The sequence below is a fragment of the Schistocerca serialis genome, chromosome 1 (genome assembly GCF_023864345.2).
Source record: "Schistocerca serialis cubense isolate TAMUIC-IGC-003099 chromosome 1, iqSchSeri2.2, whole genome shotgun sequence".
Lineage (NCBI taxonomy): Eukaryota > Metazoa > Arthropoda > Insecta > Orthoptera > Acrididae > Schistocerca > Schistocerca serialis.
Window position 1 is genome coordinate 604,715,679 of NC_064638.1, and position 24,431 is coordinate 604,740,109.

Here is a 24,431-nt window from a genome sequence, read left to right on the forward strand (position 1 = left end):
GAAACTAATACAAAAGAGCATGGCTTTTGGTGCAACATAAAATATAGTCTTATGAATTTTGTGAACACAACTACTGACAGTGGCAAGTGGAGAAAGAAATTTTTCGAAGTTTAAACTGATTAAAACACTGCCGATTGAACACGAGGCAGCTGAATATTTGGATTTTGTGAAGTCATACAGAATTTCACTGATTTCAAAGCAATACCAATAACTTAATACAAAGCAAGTGTTTATCATTAATTTCAGTTATAAGTTATTTATAAATGTTGTGCATTTTCATTCATTTACATTGTACAGCGGGACTATATTTGCTTTTTCTAGCAGTGAAATAGATTGCCAAATGTCACCCGCCAGGGCAAATCTAGTTTGGAGGTATTATTTCACGTACTACCATGTGTAGAAGTATGAAATTGGAATTTGACTGCAATTAATTACATATCTGTTGTTTGAAAATGATAAACAATATTTTATTCAAAATAATCTCCATTGCTATTTACATATTTCTCCCACCTCTCCAGCTGGCTATGAATGCCATGAAAAAAAAAGTTGTTCTTTTGAAGCAAACCAGTCAGCGAGCCATTTTCGTACATTTTCATGCAAATTGAAGCATTGTCCAGCAAGAGCATGTCCCAGTGATGCAAATAGGTGATAATCGAACAGAGCCAAGTCTGGAGAATAAGCAGCATGCCCTTGTAATTCCCAACTGAACGCTTTGATCGTTTCCCTGACCCATTTTGCTGTGTGTGATGGGACATTATCGTGGAGCAATACAACTTTGTGTCGCCTCTTTCCATATTCCAATCATTTTTCATGTAATACTTAATTTAAATCAATCATTTGCTGTTGGTAGCAATCAGTGTTAATGGTTTCACCAGGTTTTAGCAGCTCACAATAGGTGGCACCCTCCTGATCCCACCAACCACAGAGCATTATCTTCTTTCCAAAGTGATTTGAGCTTGCAGTGGATGTCGATGGTTTGCCTGGATTCACCCAGGATTTACAACACTTAGGATTCTCAAATTATATCCACCATTTTTCATCACCTGTCGCTATTCGATGGGGAAAAAACTTTCTCTTGTATCTGGTGAGCAGCATTTCACAAGTGGTCTTTCAATCTGCTTGCTGTCTTTCATTCAATTCATGCAGAACCCATTTTCCCACTTTTTGCACCTTTCCCATAACTTTCTGTGTCACATTCAATTGTTCTGCAAGTTCCTGTTGAGTATCAACTTCATCCAATAAGGTCTGCAATTCGTTGTCTTCGAAGTTTTTTGGTAGTTTCCCATGCTCATCGTTTCTCACGCCAAAATCACCACTTTTGAATTTTTTGAACCACTTGAAACACTGTGTTTTCCCAACAGCATGTTCATCAAAAGCTTCGACAAGCATTCAATGTGATTCTGCAGCAGTTTTCTTCAAATGAAAACAGAAAACAAATTCTGTGCTCAAACATAGTTCGTATGCACAAAACTCGACATGTTTACGGGTTTGAAATAGATACTGATGTATGGAACTTTGGTTACTGTGTGTTGACATTCGTCGTCAGCCATTACAGGAAGCAGATGACACTCCAGATGCGGTTTCACAGATCCTACACTAACAGCTAGCACCATGTATATGGAAACTCCGGTCTCATACTTCTACACCTGGTGTACTCAGCTTACTTTTCCTTGTTCACTGAGACTCAAATTTCGGGGCATTTCATGCCCTTTGCAACTTCTGCCAATGTATGTGATCTACCACTATTTGGTGTTGCAGTGAACAGTCATCCAGTGCACAGTGAAAAAGAGTGCATTTGTTTCTACTCCCCGTTTGATACTCTTCCCGCAGTGGTCATGGTGCTCCTCCATCCGCACCACGTGCTCTCCTCTGTTTAGGAAATGAGAGAAAGGGAGCAGATTTTATAGTTATACTCTGTGAGTGATGTAACTTTATTTTGGTTGACACAGTTAATTTTGGAGCTATAACTCAAAACATATTATACTGTGAACATTTCACTTCTGCTTCACTGACTGGTACCTCATACCTGGCTCTGGTCTTAAAGGTGTGTTTTCATCAAAAAGACTTATGAGTAAGTGTGATATGTGAAAAGAAGACATGATGGATGAACGACACTGGAAAAAGGTTGACTATGTGCAAAATGCATGGAAAGGGTTTGGGATAGAGGGGGTGGGGCACTTGAAATTTTTGCACATGCTGGCAAGTTGGCAAAATCCCTGGAGCTGGCCATGGCCCAGACACTCTGTGACCAAAATGGCATTGAAACAGGGGATGATAATATGGAAAGCCAAAACATTAAACTCCTCTTTCTAAAACTGTTTCACTGAGGAGGATCATATTGCAATTCCTCCTTTAAATTGTTGCATATTGTTAAGATAACAGAAATCAAAACGAGTGATCGAGGGATACGAGATCAACTAAAATTGCTCAAACTGGTGGAATACCCATACAATTCTACAAAGAGTGTGTGAAAGAAGTTCCTCCCCTTCTAGCAGCATCGTATCATAGGTTACTAGAAGAGTGAAGTATCTCTAGTGATTGAAAAAGTGTCCAGGTCGTACCCATTTCCAAGAACGGTCTTCGAACAGATGCACAAAACTATAGATCTATATCACTGACATTAGTACGTTGTATAAATTTGACACATGTTTTATGCTTGCATATTATGATATTTATGGAGATAGAAAAACTCCTCTGTAGGAACTGACATGGATTCTGCAACCAACAAATGTGTGAAACCCAACTCACCCTGTTTGTTTAGAAGGCAGAGAATGCAATAGATCCTTATATTGAGCACTGTTTCTTGCCTTCCAGAAGGCTTTCGATACAATTCCACATTGCTACCTAATGAACAAAATACAAGAATGTGGAATATCAGACCAGTTGTGTGATTGGATTGAACAGTTTCTAGCAAACAGCACAGCAAGTCATTCTCAATTAAGAGACTTCTTCAAATGTAAAAGTAGCTTTGAATCTACCATAACAGAGTGTTATAGGAGCATTACTTTTCACAATATCTGCAAAATGACCTAGAGAAGTCGCAGCACTGGAAAATTGTAGTGAAATAAAAGAAGAGCTACTGAGGATCAATGGTTGGTGCAGGGATTGGAAACTGATCCTCAATGTTACCAAATGTAATGTATTGCACATAAATAAGAAGACCCATTATTGTATTAACATCTGGAAGTATGTATACAATAAGAAGGGGGCAGAGCATGAAAAGGGTGGTGACATGTGGTACTCCTACTAAGTTTGACGCAAGCAAGTCCACACCAGAGCTGCTGAACAATGGTGTACACAGACAAGTCATGCGAGGGCAAAACACGCAAATACCCAACACTTTAAAATGAGGATCCAATACCCACTAGCTAAGGGAATCAATCCCAATATAAAACAATGGCATTCATGATCACTGAGTGCTGGCACTGAGCTGACAACCCAACCTGTAAAAATCAAATGTTAGGAAATCTAATGAAGAAATAGCTGGCCCGACCCATTTACAATGAACTGGCAGACATCTAAAGAATTTAAATTGAGATCATGGAGTGTGCTAACTCTCTATTAAGCTGGAGTTCTAAGCAAAATTACTTGATCATCTGGATGATACAGCTGTTCAGGAAGTGAGATGGTTAGGTGAAGGAGTTATAAAGTAGAAGGATCACACGATAATTTACAGCTGCCAAAAGAAAGTCACATGTTAGGTAATGGTTTTATTGTAAATAAGAGAAAGAAAGCTTATCACGGACTTCCAGTTGAAGTGACACAGCTTGTGCAGATTCAGAAACAGAGGGAAATTCTTCAACTATAGTCTCACATGTGCTCATGCACCAACTGAAGAGGAGGCAGCTTTTTAAGATAAGTTATATGAATTAAAAAACAAATGTCTCACAGGAGACAGTAAGATAATTTATTAGAAAATGGAACTTTTGAGGTAACGCAAATAACAATGAGAGCAGACTTCTACATTTTGCTTTCTCAAGAAATATGGTAGTGGACAGTACAAATTTTGACCACAAATATATACATAAAACAGCGTAGAAATCTCCATACAAAAATATATTTAACCAAGTCAACCATCTCCTAATGGGTGCATGACATCTGTCCAACCTAATGGATATTAGTAGCATTAGTAGCTATAGGAGAGAGAATTTCGACTATAACAATTACTATGTAATAGCAACAATCAGAAGCCCAATATCTAATGCAAGGAAGGTACATGGATCTTATGCAAGAAAATTCCATATTGAGAAGCTCAAGGAGCCCCAGCTTGCTAAAAGAATTTCTGACCTATTCAAGGAATACCTGGCACACTTGCCAGACTGTAAGAGAATCGAAGAAATACAACAGATATCTGGTTGGATGAAGAGTGTACACAAGTCATGGCAATTACAAAAAAAGATCTACAGGAGACTGCAATGGGTAAATCATGCCCAAAGATTTATACAAGCTTAACGAAAAGCATGAAGAGAAGAAAAGAGGCTGCTCAAAAAGAAAAAGAGAGAACATGAAAGGGTAGAACTGGAAGAAATGGACAGCTGAATGGGATGAATGAGGTGAGAGGTTTTTATCAAAAATTAAATACAATCCAACAGGATTTTCAGCCTATGATGAATATATATAAAAGTACTATGACTCAATTTTGAGCAGTGATGAAGCAATATGTGAAAGACGGGCTCTACACTTTGACAAACAACTGAATAAGGGTTTAGGTGAGCATCAAGGAATCATACCCTCTTTAAACACAAGGAACTCGGAAATATAGGAAGCAGCACCAACTGCTGAGGCAGAGGAGGCAGCCATCAAGAAGAAATTCTGGTCATACGCAAAGGCTGTTAGTGGCACCAAAGTTAGTGTCCAGTCCATGGTCAATGAGACAGAAACTGGAATTGAGGCTAACAAAGCAAAAGCTGAAATGCTTAACTCTGTTTTCAAATGTTCCTTTACAAAGGAAAACCCAGGATAATTTTCTCAATTAAATCCTCGCACCACTGAAAAGATGACTAACATAGGTATTAGTGTCAGAGGTGTTGGGAAATAGCTGAAAACATTAAAATCGAACAAGGCTCCACGGCCTGATGGAATCCCTATCAGATTCTACATTTAATTTGTGGCTGAGTTGTCCCCTCTTCTAACTATAATCTATCATAGGTCTCCCGAACAAAAAACCATGCCCAGTAGTTGGAAGAAAGCACCTGTCTACAAGAAGGGTGGTAGAAGTGAGTCACAAAACTATCATCCAATATCTTTGACATTGATTTTTCGTAGAATCTTAGAACATATTCTGAGCTCAAACATAATGAGATATCTTAAACAGAATGACCTCCTCCATGCCAACCAGCATGGATTCCAAAGCCATCAATCATGGGAAACCCAACTCGCACTTTTCTCACGTGACACACTGGAAGCTTTGGATCAAGATAGTCCAGTAGATACTGTATTTCTTGATTTCCGAAAAGCATTTGACTCAGTACCACACATATGCTTATTGTCAAAAGTTCAATCATACGGGGTGTAATTTATGACTGGATTGAGGACATTTTGGTACGGAGGACACAGTGTGTTATCTTGGATGGAGAACCATCGTGAGATGTAGAAGTAATGATGGGTTTGCCACAGGAAAGTGTGTTGGCAACCTTCATCAGATTTTTTGCAGATGATGCAGTTATCTGTAATGAAGTACTGTCTGAAAGACAAGATTTTGTCACATCTTCATAAGATTTCAAAGTGATGCACAGACTGGCAACTTCCTTTAAATATTCAGTATGTAAAATTGTGCACTTCACAAAATGAAAAAACATAGTATCCTATGAAAATAATGTCAATGAGTCATGTTGGAATTGGCAAACTCATACAGATACCCGGGTTTAGCACTGAAGGGACAAGAAACGGAATGATCACATAGGCTCCATTGTGGGTAAAGCAGATGGCAGATTTGATTTATCAGTAGAAGTAGAATACTGGGGAAGTCCAATCAGTCTACAAAGGAGATAGCTTACAAACCACTCATGCAACCCATTCTAGAATATTGCTCAAGTGTGTGGGACTTGTACCAAATAGGAGTAACAGGGGGTACTGTACATATGCAGAGAAGGGCAGCCTGAATAGTCACAGGTTTGTTTCACCCATGGGAGAGTGTTACAGCAATGCTGAACAAAATTAACTGGCAGGCTCTTGAAGATAGATGTAAACTATTCCAACAAAGTCTAGTAACAAAGTTCCAAGAAGTGGCTTTAAATGATGACTATGAATATAAACAACCCCCCATGTATCGCTCACATACGGGTCATGGGGAAAGATTAGAATAATTACAGGACACACAGAAGCATTCAAACAGTCATTCTTCCCATGCTCCATACGAGAATGGAACAGGAACAAAACCCTAATAACCAGTACAATAGGACGTACCCTCTGTCATGCACTTCACAGTTATTTGCAGAATATGTAGATGAAGAATAATAACCACAAGAATAATCTAATGCAAGCAGAACTGGTACAAAAATGTTGGGAACTAACTTATCAAACATTTCCACACAATTGTAATTAATAGATTGCGGATTTTAGGTAAAAACCTATTTTGTACCTGAGTTCCTAACATTAGCAAAATTTGATAAAAAGTGACTTAGCATATTTGAAACAAAGATTTTAAGAGAAATTCTTGGGCCATTGAAAGAATATGATGTCTGAAGAAGAAGATTCAACTATGAATTATATAATCTATATAATGGACAATACATTGTCAGCTGCATTAAAATTAAAAGGTTTGTTAGTGAGAACTATCAACAGAATTATTAATAAGATATTCAATACAGTTCCCGAAGGAACTGGGACAGTTGGAGGACCAAAGCCGAGATGAGACCAAAGTGTCATAGAGTATATAAGGAAAACTTGAATTCAGAACTCGAGGAGTTTGGCACTAAACAGGAAAGAATGGAATAATCTTTTAGAGAAGGACACGGCTCACAAAGGGATGCTGTGCCAGTGTTGATGAGGATAATAATAATGATGACGATTATGCGTAAGGAGCAACCACATGAAACTAACTGCAGATTAGGCAAATGCCACACTGAGATTCATTGGAAGAATCCTCAGAAAATGCAATCCACCTACAAAGGAGGCAGCTTACAAAAAAACTCATTAGACTAATATCATTATGTTGCTAATCAGTCAATCTGTACCTGATAGGACTACTAGAGGACATAGAGAAGATCCAAAGAAGAGCAGCATGCTTCATTACCCAGACATTTAGTAAGCGTGAAAGCTAATTTTGTGGATATTGAAATTAGCAAGCTAACATACTTTGCGTACTTTCAATCTCTGATGCCATACAGAATAATATTCTCGGGGTAACTCAACACTTAGGCAAAAATTATTCACTGCACAAAAGAAAGTGGTTAGAACAATGTGTGGGGCTAACAGTCGCACATCTTGTAGGCATCTGTTTAAAAGGTTAGAAATTCTTACAACAGCCTCACTGTACATTTACTAGGTAATAAAATATGTTCTCAACACTATGGGCCAGTTTAAAAACAACTGTGACATTCATGATTATAATACCAGAAGAAAGAAACTCAACACTACCCTCTACTTCACCTATCTTTGGCACAGAAAGGGGTAAAATATGCTGCTGTAAAACTTTTTGATAAATTAGCAGATGAAATAAAATGTCTGACAGACAGCAGTAATAGTTTTAAAAACAAACTCAAATCATATCTTCTTCACAACTCCTTCTACACCATGCATGAATTCTTCAACAGGAATACATAAATCTATAGATATAATACACTCCTGGAAATGGAAAAAAAAACACATTGACACCGGTGTGTCAGACCCACCATACTTGCTCCGGACACTGCGAGAGGGCTGTACAAGCAATGATCACACGCACGGCACAGCGGACACACCAGGAACCGCGGTGTTGGCCGTCGAATGGCGCTAGCTGCGCAGCATTTGTGTACTGCCGCCGTCAGTGTCAGCCAGTTTGCCGTGGCATACGGAGCTCCATCACAGTCTTTAACACTGGTAGCATGCCGCGACAGCGTGGACGTGAACCGTATGTGCAGTGGACGGACTTTGAGCGAGGGCGTATAGTGTGCATGCGGGAGGCCGGGTGGACGTACCGCCGAATTGCTCAACACGTGGGGCGTGAGGTCTCCACAGTACATCGATGTTGTCGCCAGTGGTCGGCGGAAGGTGCACGTGCCCGTCGACCTGGGACCGGACCGCAGCGACGCACGGATGCACGCCAAGACCGTAGGATCCTACGCAGTGCCGTAGGGGACCGCACCGCCACTTCCCAGCAAATTAGGGACACTGTTGCTCCTGGGGTATCGGCGAGGACCATTCGCAACCGTCTCCATGAAGCTGGGCTACGGTCCCGCACACCGTTAGGCCGTCTTCCGCTCACGCCCCAACATCGTGCAGCCCGCCTCCAGTGGTGTCGCGACAGGCGTGAATGGAGGGACGAATGGAGACGTGTCGTCTTCAGCGATGAGAGTCGCTTCTGCCTTGGTGCCAATGATGGTCGTATGCGTGTTTGGCGCCGTGCAGGTGAGCGCCACAATCAGGACTGCATACGACCGAGGCACACAGGGCCAACACCCGGCATCATGGTGTGGGGAGCGATCTCCTACACTGGCCGTACACCACTGGTGATCGTCGAGGGGACACTGAATAATGCACGGTACATCCAAACCGTCATCGAACCCATCGTTCTACCATTCCTAGACAGGCAAGGGAACTTGCTGTTCCAACAGGACAATGCACGTCCGCATGTATCCCGTGCCACCCAACGTGCTCCAGAAGGTGTAAGTCAACTACCCTGGCCAGCAAGATCTCCGGATCTGTCCCCCATTGAGCATGTTTGGGACTGGATGAAGCGTCGTCTCACGCGGTCTGCATGTCCAGCACGAACGCTGGTCCAACTGAGGCGCCAGGTGGAAATGGCATAGCAAGCCGTTCCACAGGACTACATCCAGCATCTCTACGATCGTCTCCATGGGAGAATAGCAGCCTGCATTGCTGCGAAAGGTGGATATACACTGTACTAGTGCCGACATTGTGCATGCTCTGTTGCCTGTGTCTATGTGCCTGTGGTTCTGTCAGTGTGATCATGTGATGTATCTGACCCCAGGAATGTGTCAATAAAGTTTCCCCTTCCTGGGACAATGAATTCACGGTGTTCTTATTTCAATTTCCAGGAGTGTATATGCATTATGTGCCATTTAAAGGGTTCCACATCGTAACGGTTACAGTGAGATCATAGGGTGCTTTTCTACGACAATTATGAGTGTCTTTTTTTTTTTTTTTTCCTTAAGAGTCAACAAATATATTGCTTCCATTTAGGTAAACTTCAAGAAAAGACCACGGAGGTAAAATTAGGGAGATATGAGTTCGCATGGATGCTTAGGAACAAGATATCTTCTCGAGGATCATTTGCAACAGGAACAGGAAAAGCAAGAAGTAACAGGGTTACACAAATTACCCTGTGCCACATACCATAAGGCAGCTCATGAAGTATAGACGCAGCAATCTGTGACTGAATGCTGAGGACACTATAGGGTACAGGAAAGTGTCAAGTGACTGTAGGAGGAAATAGGATGACTTGGATAGAATTTCTATTTGTACAATGGATTGCAGCTTGTTCTAAATGTAGAAAAATATATGTTAATGAATAAGAGTAGGAAAACAATCCTCTAATGTTTGAATACAGCATTAAGTTTTGTTAGTATTGGTATTAGTTGTGGTTTAGTAGTATTAATAGAAGTAGTTGCTTTCTTAATAGAGAGAGAATCTTGAGACCACTATTGTTCATTTTATAAATAGTCCTACTGGTGTAACTGAACTTAGGTAATGTGGACGTATAGTTTTTTTCAGTATGTAAAGTTTTACCCCAGTGAGAAGTGTGGGCTCCGTCGTAAGTTTGTGAGTAGTGGGGAGAATGCAGTGGGGAAGCCAGTGGGAATTCTAACAAGGTCCTCTCCTGGGAATGCAGAATATGTAGTAGAAATAAGTTGATAGAGGAGCAGGAGCATAATATCTGTGCCCTTCAGGTGCAGTTACAACACACAAAAGAGGAACTAGACAGGTTGAGGAGGGTAAAGATTGCTGGAGAATGGGAACTGGCAGTTGGCAAGAAGGCAGCTAGGAGGAGCAGGTATTCAGACAGTTATACTTTGAGTATATGCAATAGATTTGACCAACTTTCAGAGTTAAGTGGAGAGGAGCCTCTTGTAGCTGTAGGTGTAGGGAACATGCAGCAGTCCTCAGCAGTTAGGAGGCCTAGATCAATTGATAAGTCTAACAGAAAGAAGAAGGTTCTACTGCTAGGTAGTTCTCACGGTATAGGTGCGGGCCAGCAGCTGCAGGAAGTTTTAGGGAGTGAGTACCAGGTCAACAGCATTGTGAAGCCTACTGCATGGTCATCTCAGGTGACAGACAGGATAGGGGAGTTATGTAGGAATTTTACGAAGGAGGATCAGGTGGTGATAGTGGGTGGAACAGGGAACAGTCTTAATAGGGATAGAGAATATGATGTTGTTGGTGACCTGGTAAAGATAGCTACTCAAACTGCTGACACTAATGTGCATTTCATGCAACTGTTTCAGCATCATGATCAGCCTCATCTTAATGCGGCTGTTAGGCGCATTAACATGGGGCTGGAGAAAGCACTGATGGCAGAGGGCATGGGTCACATTTCAGTGGTCCCAGTTGAGTCTATCAGTAGATTGGGTTTCGCTAAGCATGGCCTACACCTTAGTAGGTATGGGAAGGGGAGGCTGGCAAAGCTTATAGGTGGCAGTGTAGTGGGAGTACTCATGGAAAAATTCCAGTAGTTGGTGTTAGAGCTGCACCTTTTTTACATTGAAGTCAGATGATAGATACACATGCTTACAGGAAGTCCCTCTAAGGCCTCACCTTCAGAGGACATCATGTTTCCAAGTAGAGAAGAAACTAGCATATTTCATCAAAATATAAGAGGTATTAGAGATGAAGTTAGTGAACCGCTTATAGATGTTGACTTTGAAATTACTGGTATATTGGAGCACCACTTAAATAATTTGACAGTTCAGATCCTTCCTTTACCAGGATACGGATTAGCTGACTGTTTTTCAAGGAGTTCCTTGCAGGGTGGGGGAGTTGTCATGTACGTAAAAAATAGTGTTCCATTTGAGTCCATAAACGTATCACGGCACTGCACTGAACTGAACAGATATTTGATTGTTGTGCAGGGACAGTTGAATTTAGTGAAACTAAACTTCTAATTGTTGTTGTTTATTGGTCCCTTAACTCTGACTTCAGAGCTTTTCAGCTCAAGCTAGAAATGTTTCTTGATTCACTATTTAGGAAATACCAGAAATTAGATATATGTGGTGACTTCAATATAAATTTTGTATACGATGGTGCAAGAAAGCGGATGTTGGTAGATCTACTAAATTCATATGATCTGATGCAGATTGTGTGCTTTCCAACTAGGGTGCAGGGGAACAGTAGCACAGCCATACACAATATTTTTATTCATTCTTCGTTTCTAGATGGACATTCTGTTAGCAAAAGGGTGAATGTCCTTTTAGCCCATGATGCACAAATTTTAACACCAAAAGGCTTTTATAACCAAAAAAATGTCACATATAATTACAAACTAAGTAGGAAAGTTAATCCAACAGCAATAGAGAGTTTTTAAATCTCATCAAGGAATAAGAGTGGCAGAATGTTTATAGTGCCAATAACATAGATGACAAATTTAATGCTTTTCTTCACACATTTCTCATGCTCTTTGAGAGTTGTTTCCATTCTAAATTAAGTACTAGCAGTAAAAGGCAGCCCAGATGGCTGACTAGTGGGATAAGGAAATCATGTAGAACAAACCCGGGATTATATCAAAATGTTAGAAGTAGTCACAATCAAGCTGCAGTAAGCCCATTACATTGTAAGGTGCTTAAAAATATTCTTAGGAAGGCAAAGAGTATGTGGTATGCAAATAGAATAGCTAATTTACAGGATAAAATTAAAACCATATGGTCAGTTGTGAAAGAAGTGTCTGGTCAGCAGCACAAGGTCAATGATATAAAGTCAGTTTGCAGTAAAAATATTTCTGTTACTGATAAATCAGATATATGTACAGTATTTAACAACCATTTTCTGAGCATTGCTGGTGAATTAAATAAAAATTTAGTTTCTACAGGGAATCATATAACTCTCTTGGCAAATGCCTTTCTGAGACTGATGTCTGAAATACTCCTCTGTGATACAGACAAGGTGGAGATTGAGTCAATAATTAAATCACTGAAGACTAAGGACTCTCATGGTTATGATGGCGTGCCTAGCAGAATATTGAAGTACTGTGCTGCACATGTTAGCCCTGTATTTAGCCACATTTGTAATTTTTCCTTTAGGAATGGTTAGTTTCCTGAACAATTAAAGTTCTCAGTAGTAAAGCCACTTCATAAAAAGGGAGAAAGTGATAACGTAGACAATTTTAGACCTATTTCTACGTCACCAGTGTTTGCTAAAGTTATTGAAAATGCTATGTACGTAAGGATCATTGATCACTGTATATCACAGCATTTGCTATCAAATGTACAGTTTGGCTTTATAAGTCGCTTAACAACTGAAAGCGCTCTATTCTCTTTTTCTCTGTGAGGTACTGGATGGTTTAAACAAAAGGTTTCGAACACTAGGCACATTTTTTGATTTAACAAAGGTGTTTGATTATGTTGATCACAAAATATTGCTCCAGAAGCTGGATCATTATGGAATATGTGGAGTAGCTCACAATTGGTTCACCTATTAATTCAGCAACAGGCAGCAAAAGGTCCTTATATACAGTCTTGAGAATGGCTGTGATGTGGGGTCTGAGTGGGGTATCGGTGCCCCAGGGATCAGTGTTGGGGCCACTCCCGTTCCTTATTTATATAGAAGATATGCCCTCTAGTATTATGTGTAACTCTAAAATATTTCTGTTTGCTGAGGACACTAGCTTGGTAGTAAAGGATGCTGTGTGCAACACTAGCTCGGTTTCAAATAGTGCAGTTCATGACATAAGTTCATGGCCTGTAGAAAATAAACTAACACTAAAACACAGTAAGACTCCGTTTTTACAGTTTCTAACACACAATTCAACAAAATCTGACATTTTAATTTCACAGAACGGGCATGTGATTAGTGAAACTGAATAGTTCAAATTCCTAGGTGTTCAGATAGATAGTAAGCTGTCGTGGAAAGCCCACATTCAGGATCTTGTTCAAAGACTTAATGCTGCCATTTTTACTATTCGAATTGTATCAGAAGTGAGTGATCGTTCGACATGAAAATTAGTCTACTTTGCTTATTTTCATTTGCTTACGTCATATGGCCCCCCCATGAACCACAGACCTTGCCGTTGGTGGGGAGGCTTGCGTGCCTCAACAATACAGATAGCCATACCGTAGGTGCAACCACAACGGAGGGGTATCTGTTGAGGGCCAGACAAACGTGTGGTTCCTGAAGAGGGGCAGCAGCCTTTTCAGCAGTTGCAGGGGCAACAGTCTGGATGATTGACTGATCTGGCCTTGTAACATTAACCAAAATGGCCTTGCTGTTCTGGTACTACAACGGCTGAAAGCAAGGGGAAACTACAGCCGTAATTTTTCCCGAGGGCATGCAGCTTTACTGTATGATTAAATCATGATGATGTCCTCTTGGGTAAAATATTCCGGAGGTAAAATAGTCCCCCATTCGGATCTCCAGGCGGGGACTACTCCAGAGGACGTCGTTATCAGGAGAAAGAAAGCTGGCGTTCTACCGATCGGAGCGTGGAATGTCAGATCCCTTAATCGGGGAGGTAGGTTAGAAAATTTAAAAAGGGAAATGGATAGGTTAAAGTTAGATATAGTGGGAATTAGTGAAGTTCGGTGGCAGGAGGAACAAGACTTTTGGTCAGGTGATTACAGGGTTATAAATACAAAATCAAATAGGGGTAATGCAGGAGTAGGTTTAATAACGAATAAAAAAAATAGGAGTGCGGGTTAGCTACTACAAACAGCATAGTGAACGCATTATTGTGGCCAAGATAGACACAAAGCCCATGCCTACTACAGTAGTACAAGTTTTTATGCCAACTAGCTCTGCAGATGATGAAGAAATAGATGAAATGTATGATGAGATAAAAGAAATTATTCAGGTAGTGAAGGGAGACGAAAATTTAATAGTCTTGGGCGACTGGAATTCAAGAGTAGGAAAAGGGAGAGAAGGAAACACAGTAGATGAATATGGATTGGGGCTAAAAAATGAAAGAGGAAGCCACCTGGTAGAATTTTGAGCAGAGCATAACTTAATCATAGCTAACACTTGGTTTAAGAAGCATGAAAGAAGGTTGTATACATGGAAGAACCCTGGAGATACTAAAAGGTATCAGATAGATTATATAATGGTAAGACAGAGATTTAGGAACCAGGTTTTAAATTGTAAGACATTTCCAGGGGCAGATGTGGAGTCTGACCACAATCTATTGGTTATGAACTGTAGATTAAAACTGGAGAAACTGCAAAAAGGTGGGAAATTAAGGCGATGGGACCTGGACAAACTGAAAGAACCAGGGGTTGTACAGAGTTTCAGGGAGAGCATAAGGGAACACTTGACAGGAATGGGGGAAAGAAATACAGTAGAAGAAGAATGGGTAGCTTTGAGGGATGAAATAGTGAAGGCAGCAGAGGATCAAATAGGTAAAAAGACGAGGGCTAGTAGAAACCCTTGGGTAACAGAAGAAATAATGAATTTGATTGATGAAAGGAGAAAATATAAAAATGCAGTAAATGAAGCAGGCAAAAAGGAATACAAACGTCTCAAAAATGATATCGACAGGAAGTGCAAAATGGCTAAGCAGGGATGGCTAGAGGATAAATGTAAGGATGTAGAGGGTTATCTCACTAGGGGTAAGATAGATACTGCCTACAGGAAAATTAAAGAGACCTTTGGAGAAAGGAGAACCACTTGCATGAATATCAAGAGCTTTGATGGAAACCCAGTTCTAAGCAAAGAAGGGAAAGCGGAAAGGTTGAAGGAGTGTATAGAGGGTCTATACAAGGGTGATGTACTTGAGGACAATATTATGGAAATGGAAGAGGATGTAGATGAAGATGAAATGGGAGATACGATTTTGCCTGAAGAGTTTGACAGAGCACTGAAAGACCTAAGTCAAAACAAGGCCCCCGGAGTAGACAACATTCCATTAGAATTACTGAGAGTCTTGGGAGAGCCAGTCCTGACAAAACTCTACCATCTGGTGAACAAGATGTATGAGACAGGCGAAATACCCTTAGACTTCAAGAAGAATACAATAATCCCATTCCCAAAGAAAGCAGGTGTTGACAGATGTGAAAATTACCGAACTATCAGTTTAATAAGTCACAGCTGCAAAATACTAACGCGAATTCTTTACAGACGAATACAAAAACTGGTAGAAGCCGACCTCGGGGAAGATCAGTTTGGGTTCCGTAGAAATGTTGGAACATGTGAGGCAATACTGACCTTATGACTTATCTTAGAAAAAAGATTAAGGAAAGGCAAACCTACGTTTCTAGCATTTGTAGACTTAGAGAAAGCTTTTGACAATGTTGATTGGAATACTCTCTTTCAAATTCTGAAGATGGCAGGGGTAAAATACAGGGAGCGAAAGGCTATTTACAATTTGTACAGAAAGCAGATGGCAGTCATACGAGTCGAGGGGTATGAAAGGGAAGCAGTGGTTGGGAAGAGAGTGAGACAGGGTTGTAGCCTATCCCTGGTGTTATTCAATCTGTATATTGAGCAAGCAGTAAAAGAAAAATTCAGAGTAGGTATTAAAATCCATGGAGAAGAAATAAAAACTTTGAGGTTCGGCAGTGACATTGTAATTCTGTCAGAGACAGCAAAGTACTTGGAAGAGCAGTTGAACGGAATGGACAGTGTCTTGAAAGGAGGGTATAAGATGAACATCAACAAAAGCAAAACAAGGATCATGGAATGTAGTCGAATTCAGTCGGGTGATGCTGAGGGAATTAGATTAGGAAATGAGACACTTAAAGTAGTAAAGGAGTTTAGCTATTTGGGGAGCAAAATAACTGATGATGGTCGAAGTAGAGAGGATATAAAATGTAGACTGGCAATGGCAAGGAAAGCGTTTCTGAAGAAGAAAAATTTGTTAACATCGAGTATAGATTTAAATGCCAGGAAGTCGTTTCTGAAAGTATTTGCATGGAGTGTAGCCATGTATGCAAGTGAAACGTGGACGATAAATAGCTTAGACAAGAAGAGAATACAAGCTTTCGAAATGTGGTGCTACAGAAGAATGCTGAAGATTAGATGGGTTGATCACATAACTAATGAGGAGGTATTGAATAGAATTGGGGAGAAGAGGAGCTTGTGGCACAACTTGACTAGAAGAAGGGATCGGTTGGTAGGACATGTTCTGAGACATCGAGGGATCACCAATTTAGTATTGGAGGGCAGCGTGGAGGGTAAAAATCATAGAGGGAGACCAAGAGATGAATACACTAAGCAGATTCAGGAGGATGTAGGTTGCAGTAAGTACTGGGAGATGAAGAAGCTTGCACAGGATAGAGTAGCATGGAGAGCTGCATCAAACCAGTCTCAGGACTGAAGACCACAACAACAACAACATGCCATATGGTATTATATTTTGGGGTAACTCTTTCCATTCTAAAAGGATATTTATGGAACAGAAACGGGCAGTAAGTGGTTTAAATTCGCGAACCTCTTGTCGACCCCTGTTCACAAGTCTGGGTATTTTGACATTGGCCTCTCAATGTATATATTCCTTACTGTCGTTTCTTGTTAACAATATTAGCTTATTACCAAGAATAAGCAGCTTTCACTCAGTGAATACTCGGCAGAAATCAAACCTGCATTTGGATTGGACTTCCTTGTGCAGAAAGGTGTACAGTGTACTGCTGCATCCATTTTCAATAAGCTACCACTAGAATTCAAAAATCTTAGCAGTAACACACTTTCAAATAAAAACTCAAGAGTTTCCTTATGGGTCACTCCTTCTATTCTGTCAAGCAGTTCCTTGAAAAATGAAGCTCATTCTTGTTGTATTGTCGACTGTGTTTACTTAAACTTATTGCCTGATTTTTTCTCGGGTCCACAAACATTTTATTTTTATCTGTTATTGCTTTTATGTTGCAATTTCATGTACTGACTCGTTCCATAACCTCGGAGATTTGATTTTCAATTTGGTCCTACGTAATTTTGACGTACAACTTTGCTTCTGCAGTTTGCCAATAGATGGCAACAATGGTAAGTAGTGGCCGAAAGAAACAGATCACAGACATCAGGCAGTTAGCTTGGACCTCGGTCAACATAACATCATTCAAACATTAGTCGATTTGTGTCTGCATCATAAAGTTGTTCTTGATTGAAAATGTCAGGTTACGAACCTAACTCTTGTCATTTGCGGGAGGTGTTACTGCTTTGTTTCAATGTGAAGAAAACAGCAGCTGAGTCTCATAGAATGCTCTGAAGTACATATGGCGAGGACACTATTGATGAGAGAATGTGTCATGAGTGTTTCAACACTTCAAAAATGGTGATTTTAATATCATAGACTGGCATAGTGGTGGAAGAGAGAATGTTTTTGAAGATGCAGAATTGGAGACACTGCCGAGTGAAGACTCGTGTCGAACTCAAGAAGAATTGCCAGAATTAGTGGGAGTGACACAGCATGCCATTCCAAACATCTCAAGGCTATGGGCATGATTCAGAAAGAAGGAACTTGGGTCCCGTGTATGCTGAAACCAAAAGACGTTGAACGGCATTTGTGTGTTTGTGAACAGTTGCTTCAGAGGCAAAAACGGAAGGGATTTCTGCATTGCATTGTGACCAGGGACAAAAAATGGGTTCATTACAATAACCCTAAATGAAAAAAATCACCGGGATGTCCTAGCCATGCTTCCACATTGACAGCCAAACCAAATATTAACAGCTCCAATATCATGCTCTGCATTTGTTGGGACCAGCTCGGCGTTGTGTACTATGAGGTATTAAAACCAAGTGAAACAATTACAGGTGCTCGATATTGAACACAATTAATGCATTTGAACAGAGCATTAAAAGACAAATGGCCACAATACAATGAGACGCACGATAAAGTGATTTTGCAGCATGACAATGCTCGACCCCATGTTGCAAAAGAGGTCAAAATGTACTTTGAAACGTTAAAATGGTAAGTCCTACCCACCCGTCTGTATTCTCCAGACATTGCTCGCTCCGACTGTCACCTGTTTAGATCAATGGCGCATGGCCTGGCTGACCAACACTTCTGATCTCATTACGAAGTCACAACTTGGATCGATTTGTGGATCACTTCGAAAGATGAACAATTTTTTCGACGCGGGAGTCATGCACTGATCGAAAGACGGGAGCAAGTAGTGGCCAGCAATGAAAAATACTTTGAATGATACACATTAAACCAATTTGTTTCATTAAAGCCTCAAATATTGGGGAAAAATCAGTGGAAGCAAAGTTGTATACCTTACAAATAAATAAAAAACACAGTCATGTTGATAAAATTTTTATGTGTAACACTGCAAAGTGATATGAAATTGAATGAACACCTAAGGGTGGTAATAGGGATGGCAAATGGTCAACTTCAGTTTACTGGGAAAAATCAAGGAACAGAAACAACAAAGAACACTTATGCCACACATTCTTATGCACTCCTCGAGTGTCTGGGATCTCCATCAGGTTCGATTAAAGGAAAACATCGAAGCAATTCAGAGATGTCCTATTACTGACAGGTCTGTTCAACAAGCGAGTACTACAGGAATGCTTCATATAGGCCTACTCAAACAGAATCCCCAACAGAGAAGACAACATTCTTTTTACAAAAACACTATTGAATGAGCCTAGAAATCTGCCATTTACAACAGACTGCAAAGAATGACACTACTGCCAACACAGTACATCTAGTGTTTGAACTGCAAAAACAAGATACGAGAAATTAGTAGCCATATGAAGGTACTGGGTGGTTATAGTTGAACTTTCCCTATTTAACATGTCATAAAATGGAAATTAATTACCATACGAAGACCAAACTTGGTAGCACTAATGAAACAGACATAGGGAAGAGCAATAATGCAGCATCAATTCAACTGACACACTTTTAATGTGCTGGCACGGTACATCACATCATTACATACTGGTACCATTACTGCTACAAACGGGGCTCATTATGGTGCCCATCAGTGTCCAGAAGAGACTGAAAGCACAGGACTGCATTATGCACAGCTGAATGAAGCATTTCTGTTAGTGTGCTGGCTATCTCTCTTAATATACTGCACTTCAAATCAGTACATGTGTAATGACACCTTAGTAAACCCTGTCCTTCAGGTAGCCCCACAACCAGAAATCACAACGAGTGAGGGAGATGGTTGATACTTTGATCATCTCCAAATGTGGTTCGGAATAGCAGATGAACTTCACAAGTGATACTTGATGGGGGCCCATCTTGCACGATAACTGTTGAGTTCAATGCATCTATCTCCTGTAGGGTGGGTATGACATGCTGGTGAAGCATATCGCAGTAATGTTGACCAGACACATTGCGCGGCTTTGGTCCTTGAGGCACCAACCTGCTCAAAAAAGAATGAGCCAATGATGAATGTAGCCAAGAAGCCACGCCACACGGTGACACATTCATCACATGCAGTGATTGGAAGTGAAGATATCCACACTCGGCAATTTTGTGTGATTACCACACCCATCAGATAAAAATGAGCTTTGTCCGTCCATAGGACGGTCAAGGACCAGCCCTCGTCAACTTCAATCCTCACGAGAAAGTGCAGCGCAAAGTCAACACGTCATGCATCCTGTGGTGCATGCTGCTGTATGATATGGATCTTGTACGCATAGAGTTTAAGAACAGTTCAAAGCACCTTCTGTGCAGTGGATCGCAGGATGTTCAACTCTCATGACACTGCTCACGCACTGCCTGTCGATCAGGAATTGCGCGAAGCACTGTCTGCCTTAGCAACAGTGATTTCATCACCACCTGTGGTGCAACCGGTCAATGGCCTCTCCCCCATAGCGATGCCCAGTTCTCCAGTTTATTTGAACTACTTCATCATGCTCCGCACTGCAGGTGGAGAAAGGGGACGATATTTTGTATAGAGGAGAAAGAATACAACAGAAATCATTTCGTTATATCTATATTTTTGATGTCATTTTTCAAACAAAAGCCCATCAGACACTAAACAATTACTTCTAATATATTACACGCTCTTAAAGGCAAGGAATTTAAATATTAGTCCTGTCGTATCGAAATTTCTCCGTCGATAGCTTTCGGAAATGTTGAAAGTATTTAGAAGTATTATCACTGAACTGTTTTACAACGTGCGGCTTACTTGGTTCCACCTTTCACTGTTGTTTGTTCAATAAAAATGTCACAACGAATGTAAAATGACACGACTTACCATTCGTCTATCAAGAACTCCATACTGGACGGGTGTCCTCTGGGGATCCTGGCTGTATAGGTTCTTCGCCACAACATGCAAATGAGCTTGTTGCTCAATCTGATGACAACTGTCTACACCGAAGGAGACATGAGATCTGCAGAGTTCATTATATCACAAATTACTAGTGGTACTCACGCAGTGAGTCAATCATTATCTCATCCACACACACAGGGCAGAACTTAAGTAACAAAACATTTCTTGCATATTTCAAAACATGAACTTTAAATAACCAAATACCGTATAGCAAACAAGAATACTTGAAATTTCTCACATTTTTCGTGCCAAATTTGTCTCGCGGTATTGTTCTTTAACCATGTTGTGACAAAATGTAAAACACAGGTACCACGCTACATTAACTCCGTTCTCTCACACGTTGTTGACATTGACAGCACACGTGCAACAACAAATCAAAGAACATCGTCCGTGAAGACAGCACACAATTCAGTTAGTGACCACTAGTAGAAATAATATCTTTTAAATTGGAACAAGCCAACAACCGACGGTCAAGAGCATTGTTCAGTTACCTCGTTCGTGATCTTTAAACTCGCTATTTTAGTTAGGAAGAACGGAAATACCAAGGGGTCTAGCAACATCTCCACCACTCAGTCTGAGCTGTAACCAAGTGATCAATGATAGTCAGAAATTGAAACCCAATCGAAATGCTCTGTATTTCATCCTCGTGCAGGATTAATGTTGTTTTTGGCGCGTTGAGGATTTATCACAAACAAGTCACGCTTAGTAAGATTCCTTATAATTACATGTCAATTAACGACGTATCGGCGGTAATCAGGAGATACGAATAAAAACTGTAGTTACATTAACTCGCTATTCTGCGTGGCCGTCCAGTTAGAGGCGCTAAAAGTTACAGAGGAGAGGTGGTGGGTTAGCGCCCTGCTGTATTCTAATCTTTTTCCTTTTTCGAGTTTTTAACAGATTTTGGGACCATCAATGGTATTTGCATTTTCTTATCACACATATTTGGCAGTTTTTTCCGAATATGTCCTGAATTCTGTAGATACGTGCCTTAATTAAAGCACTTTTACATGGGCCACAAAAAATGCATATTGCCAACAACATACCCAACAATGTCGTGCGGCAATTTTGCAGAAACACGTACAACATTAAGGCCACTATTGTATGGTACTCTTTGTGGCAATACTTGCTCAACCAGAAGTGTTTTCAAGTGTTCACGCTATTACCACAAAATAGACGAGCAAGAGCTAGTAGAAGTCAGTGTGGCTCTATTACTTCCACATTACACAAGGAATCAAGTTAGAAAGAACAAGAAAATTCGGACATAGTGGATGCTGCATTCTTTTTTAAGTAAGCGAAATGATTCAGAAAATTTAACTAGGGAACTGCCTGTTCCAGAATTTTACCTTAATGTTAGAACATGGTTTCGAGCATCTCATACAAGCAATTGTTCGAGAACAACTAAAACCGATACAAATATAAGAGGTGTAAACCAGCAACATCTCGAATGGCAATTACCTTTCAGTTTTTAGCTACTGGCGATTTGCACAGACGTTATATGTACCTCTTCAAGGAAAGATGTAATGAATTTTGGTCCAAACAAACGATTTTTCAAAAATATTATTTTATTGATCTGCACAGTTTGATATATGTTGTGTTAGAATTTTATCTAGATAGCAGCTTTAGAAATGCCTTTAAATCGTTAAAGTGATTAAATCTGCACTGGTGGCCACTCCCACCTTTCCCAACATTTGCAAAAGTTCTTGCTTCAGCGGAATTTTCGTCAGTGTGAAGGGTATTTTCTTTCGATATCTATGGCTGACACCTATATAATTGGCTGACATCTACATCTTTGCCTAAAAACTTTATGCATGTGGTTTATTTACAGTATTTTGACAATACTAACACATATTAGTAGGTGGTAGGTTGAATTCGCAAACCTTTACATCGAAGTCAAGCTTTATGTATAATGGGTGGTGGAAAAACTCTATTTAGGTAACGGGGCTTTAATGGAAAGCGGCTTACCAACAAAAAAGAGGAAACAGCTCGAAATCAAGAACAGTAGCTCTCAGCTTCAGCATCGAAACTTTGGACAGGAGAATTGTACAGGTGCGTGAATGATGTTGATATGGATTCCACTGGACTCAGACTTACTGATTTAGAGCTTCTCTGCAGGCTATAAACTTTTCATCTTCATGTGTTAGCTGTAAAAATACGGACTGCGTGCTTGTGGTTGAAAAAAGAAGATTGGGAATAGCTTCTGATTTTAAATTAATCTGTAACTATGTGGCTATGAATTTTCATTTTCCTCCTCCAAAAGAACTGACACTGGTATCTATGAAACCAATTTTGGGATGGCATATACTCTGAGATGCTTGGACAGGGCAGGGAAGGAGGTAATTTACTGAGTCATTTTCTGAACACACCTCCACAATGTGCAAGGTTTGAAAAAATAAATAAAGGATTGCCGTTTGCTGTATGCGATACTGTCAAAGTTTCTATGAAGAAAGTAGTGGAGGAATTGGTGGAAATAAACCAAAAAGAAATAGATCCCAGGGTTGATATTCATGACAGTGAATCTCCTACAAATGCTACTGACCTGTGTGTGTCTGTAGATGGGACCTGGAGAATAAGGGTCACACATCTCCATATGGAGTTGCATCTGTTATTGGTATTGACTCAGCTAAAGTTTTAGATGTAGAAATTATGTCTAAATACTGCCACGAGTGTGCTACAAGGCAAATGTCCAATAATAAAGACAGTGAGAAACTGGGAAGAAAAGCAAAAGAAAATTGTAGTGGCTCAAGTGGGGGCATGGAGGCTACTGTAGTTGTGAGGACGTGGTCCAGATCTGAGGACCAGTATAGTGTTAGATATGCTAAATACCTAGGTGATGGGCACTTCTTTTCCTTCAAAGCTGTAACAGATCAAAATCCGAATAATACAACAATAAGTTGGAATGTTTTGGCCACATTCTAAAGAGGCTTGGTGGTAGGCTTCGTCGCATACTGCAACAGAAGAAAGGTGAAGTACTTGAGGATGGAAAACCACTAGGAGGAAAATGCAGGCTTACTCTGAAAGAAATTTATTCTCTTCATTTATTTTATGGGGGAGCTATCAGGAAAACACACATAATTTAGAGGCAATGAGGCGTGCTGTGTGAGCTATTTTTTTTCCACAACCTACCCACTGACCAAACACCAATGAACAATCTGTATCCGAAAGATGATTGGTGTAAGTTACCAGAACCTGTTACGAATGCATTTAAGCCCACATTCAGGTTTCTTACAAACCCTGATTTATTGAGGAAGTGTCTTCAAGGAAGACGCAAAATGCAAATGAAAGCCTCAATAATTTGATTTGGATTAGATGCAGTGCTCAAAAAGGACATTCTGTAGACTTGAAGAGCTCAAAATAGGTGTCTACGACGCAGTTTTATGTTACAATAACGGAAATAATGGCAGGATTGAAGTGCTGAAGAAAGTTGGTATAGATCCTGGTGTGTTTACAACAAAATCATTTTACACCATCGACGAGAGCAGGGTGACGAAAACTAACAGATCAGTCTCTTACTTGCAAATACAGGCCAGCCAGTTTTGAAGAAGAGAGAAGAGATAACTGGAGAATGAGGAGTAACAGTATGGAGGATTTTAAAAATTGAGGTAAGTTTATTTCATGTAGAAGCAAGGGAAGAAAATCTTTGAACCTCATTTTCTCTGTTTTACATTTTTTACCTTATTGGAAGCCTTTTCTCAAAAAATTATATGCGCTAATGCTATGAAATTTTCAGGAATTGTTCGGAACATGCTGCTGTCTCCCTGGAACTAAAAAATTCGAGATCCTGCAATTATATTCTGATTTTTAGATGATTGCATGTAGAAAAAAGTTAATTTTGGATGTGCAAAATTAAAAACTCTGTTGATGATACAATTTGTACAATAAATTAGTAACTGTAGTTCAGTGGTCTTA

At 40.2% G+C, this 24,431-nt stretch overlaps 1 protein-coding gene across 3 annotated transcripts in view; it reads right to left on the minus strand.

The window, feature by feature from the left end:
- The window catches only part of LOC126477299 (DNA-directed RNA polymerase III subunit RPC1), a 231,559-nt gene extending 210,669 nt beyond the window's left edge, over positions 1 to 20,890 (minus strand). For 2 of the 3 annotated variants that reach the window (XM_050103606.1, XM_050103605.1), the window contains exons 1-2: positions 20,761 to 20,890; positions 20,448 to 20,583 (exon numbers count right to left, since the gene is read on the minus strand). In XM_050103606.1, the coding sequence (XP_049959563.1) occupies positions 20,448 to 20,583; positions 20,761 to 20,804 (180 nt within the window). In that variant the 5' untranslated portion in view covers positions 20,805 to 20,890. Of the gene's footprint in view, positions 1 to 20,447; positions 20,584 to 20,760 lie in introns of those variants that run through there. The other variant, XM_050103608.1, reaches the window with a different exon arrangement.
- Positions 20,891 to 24,431: the final 3,541 nt, after the last annotated feature.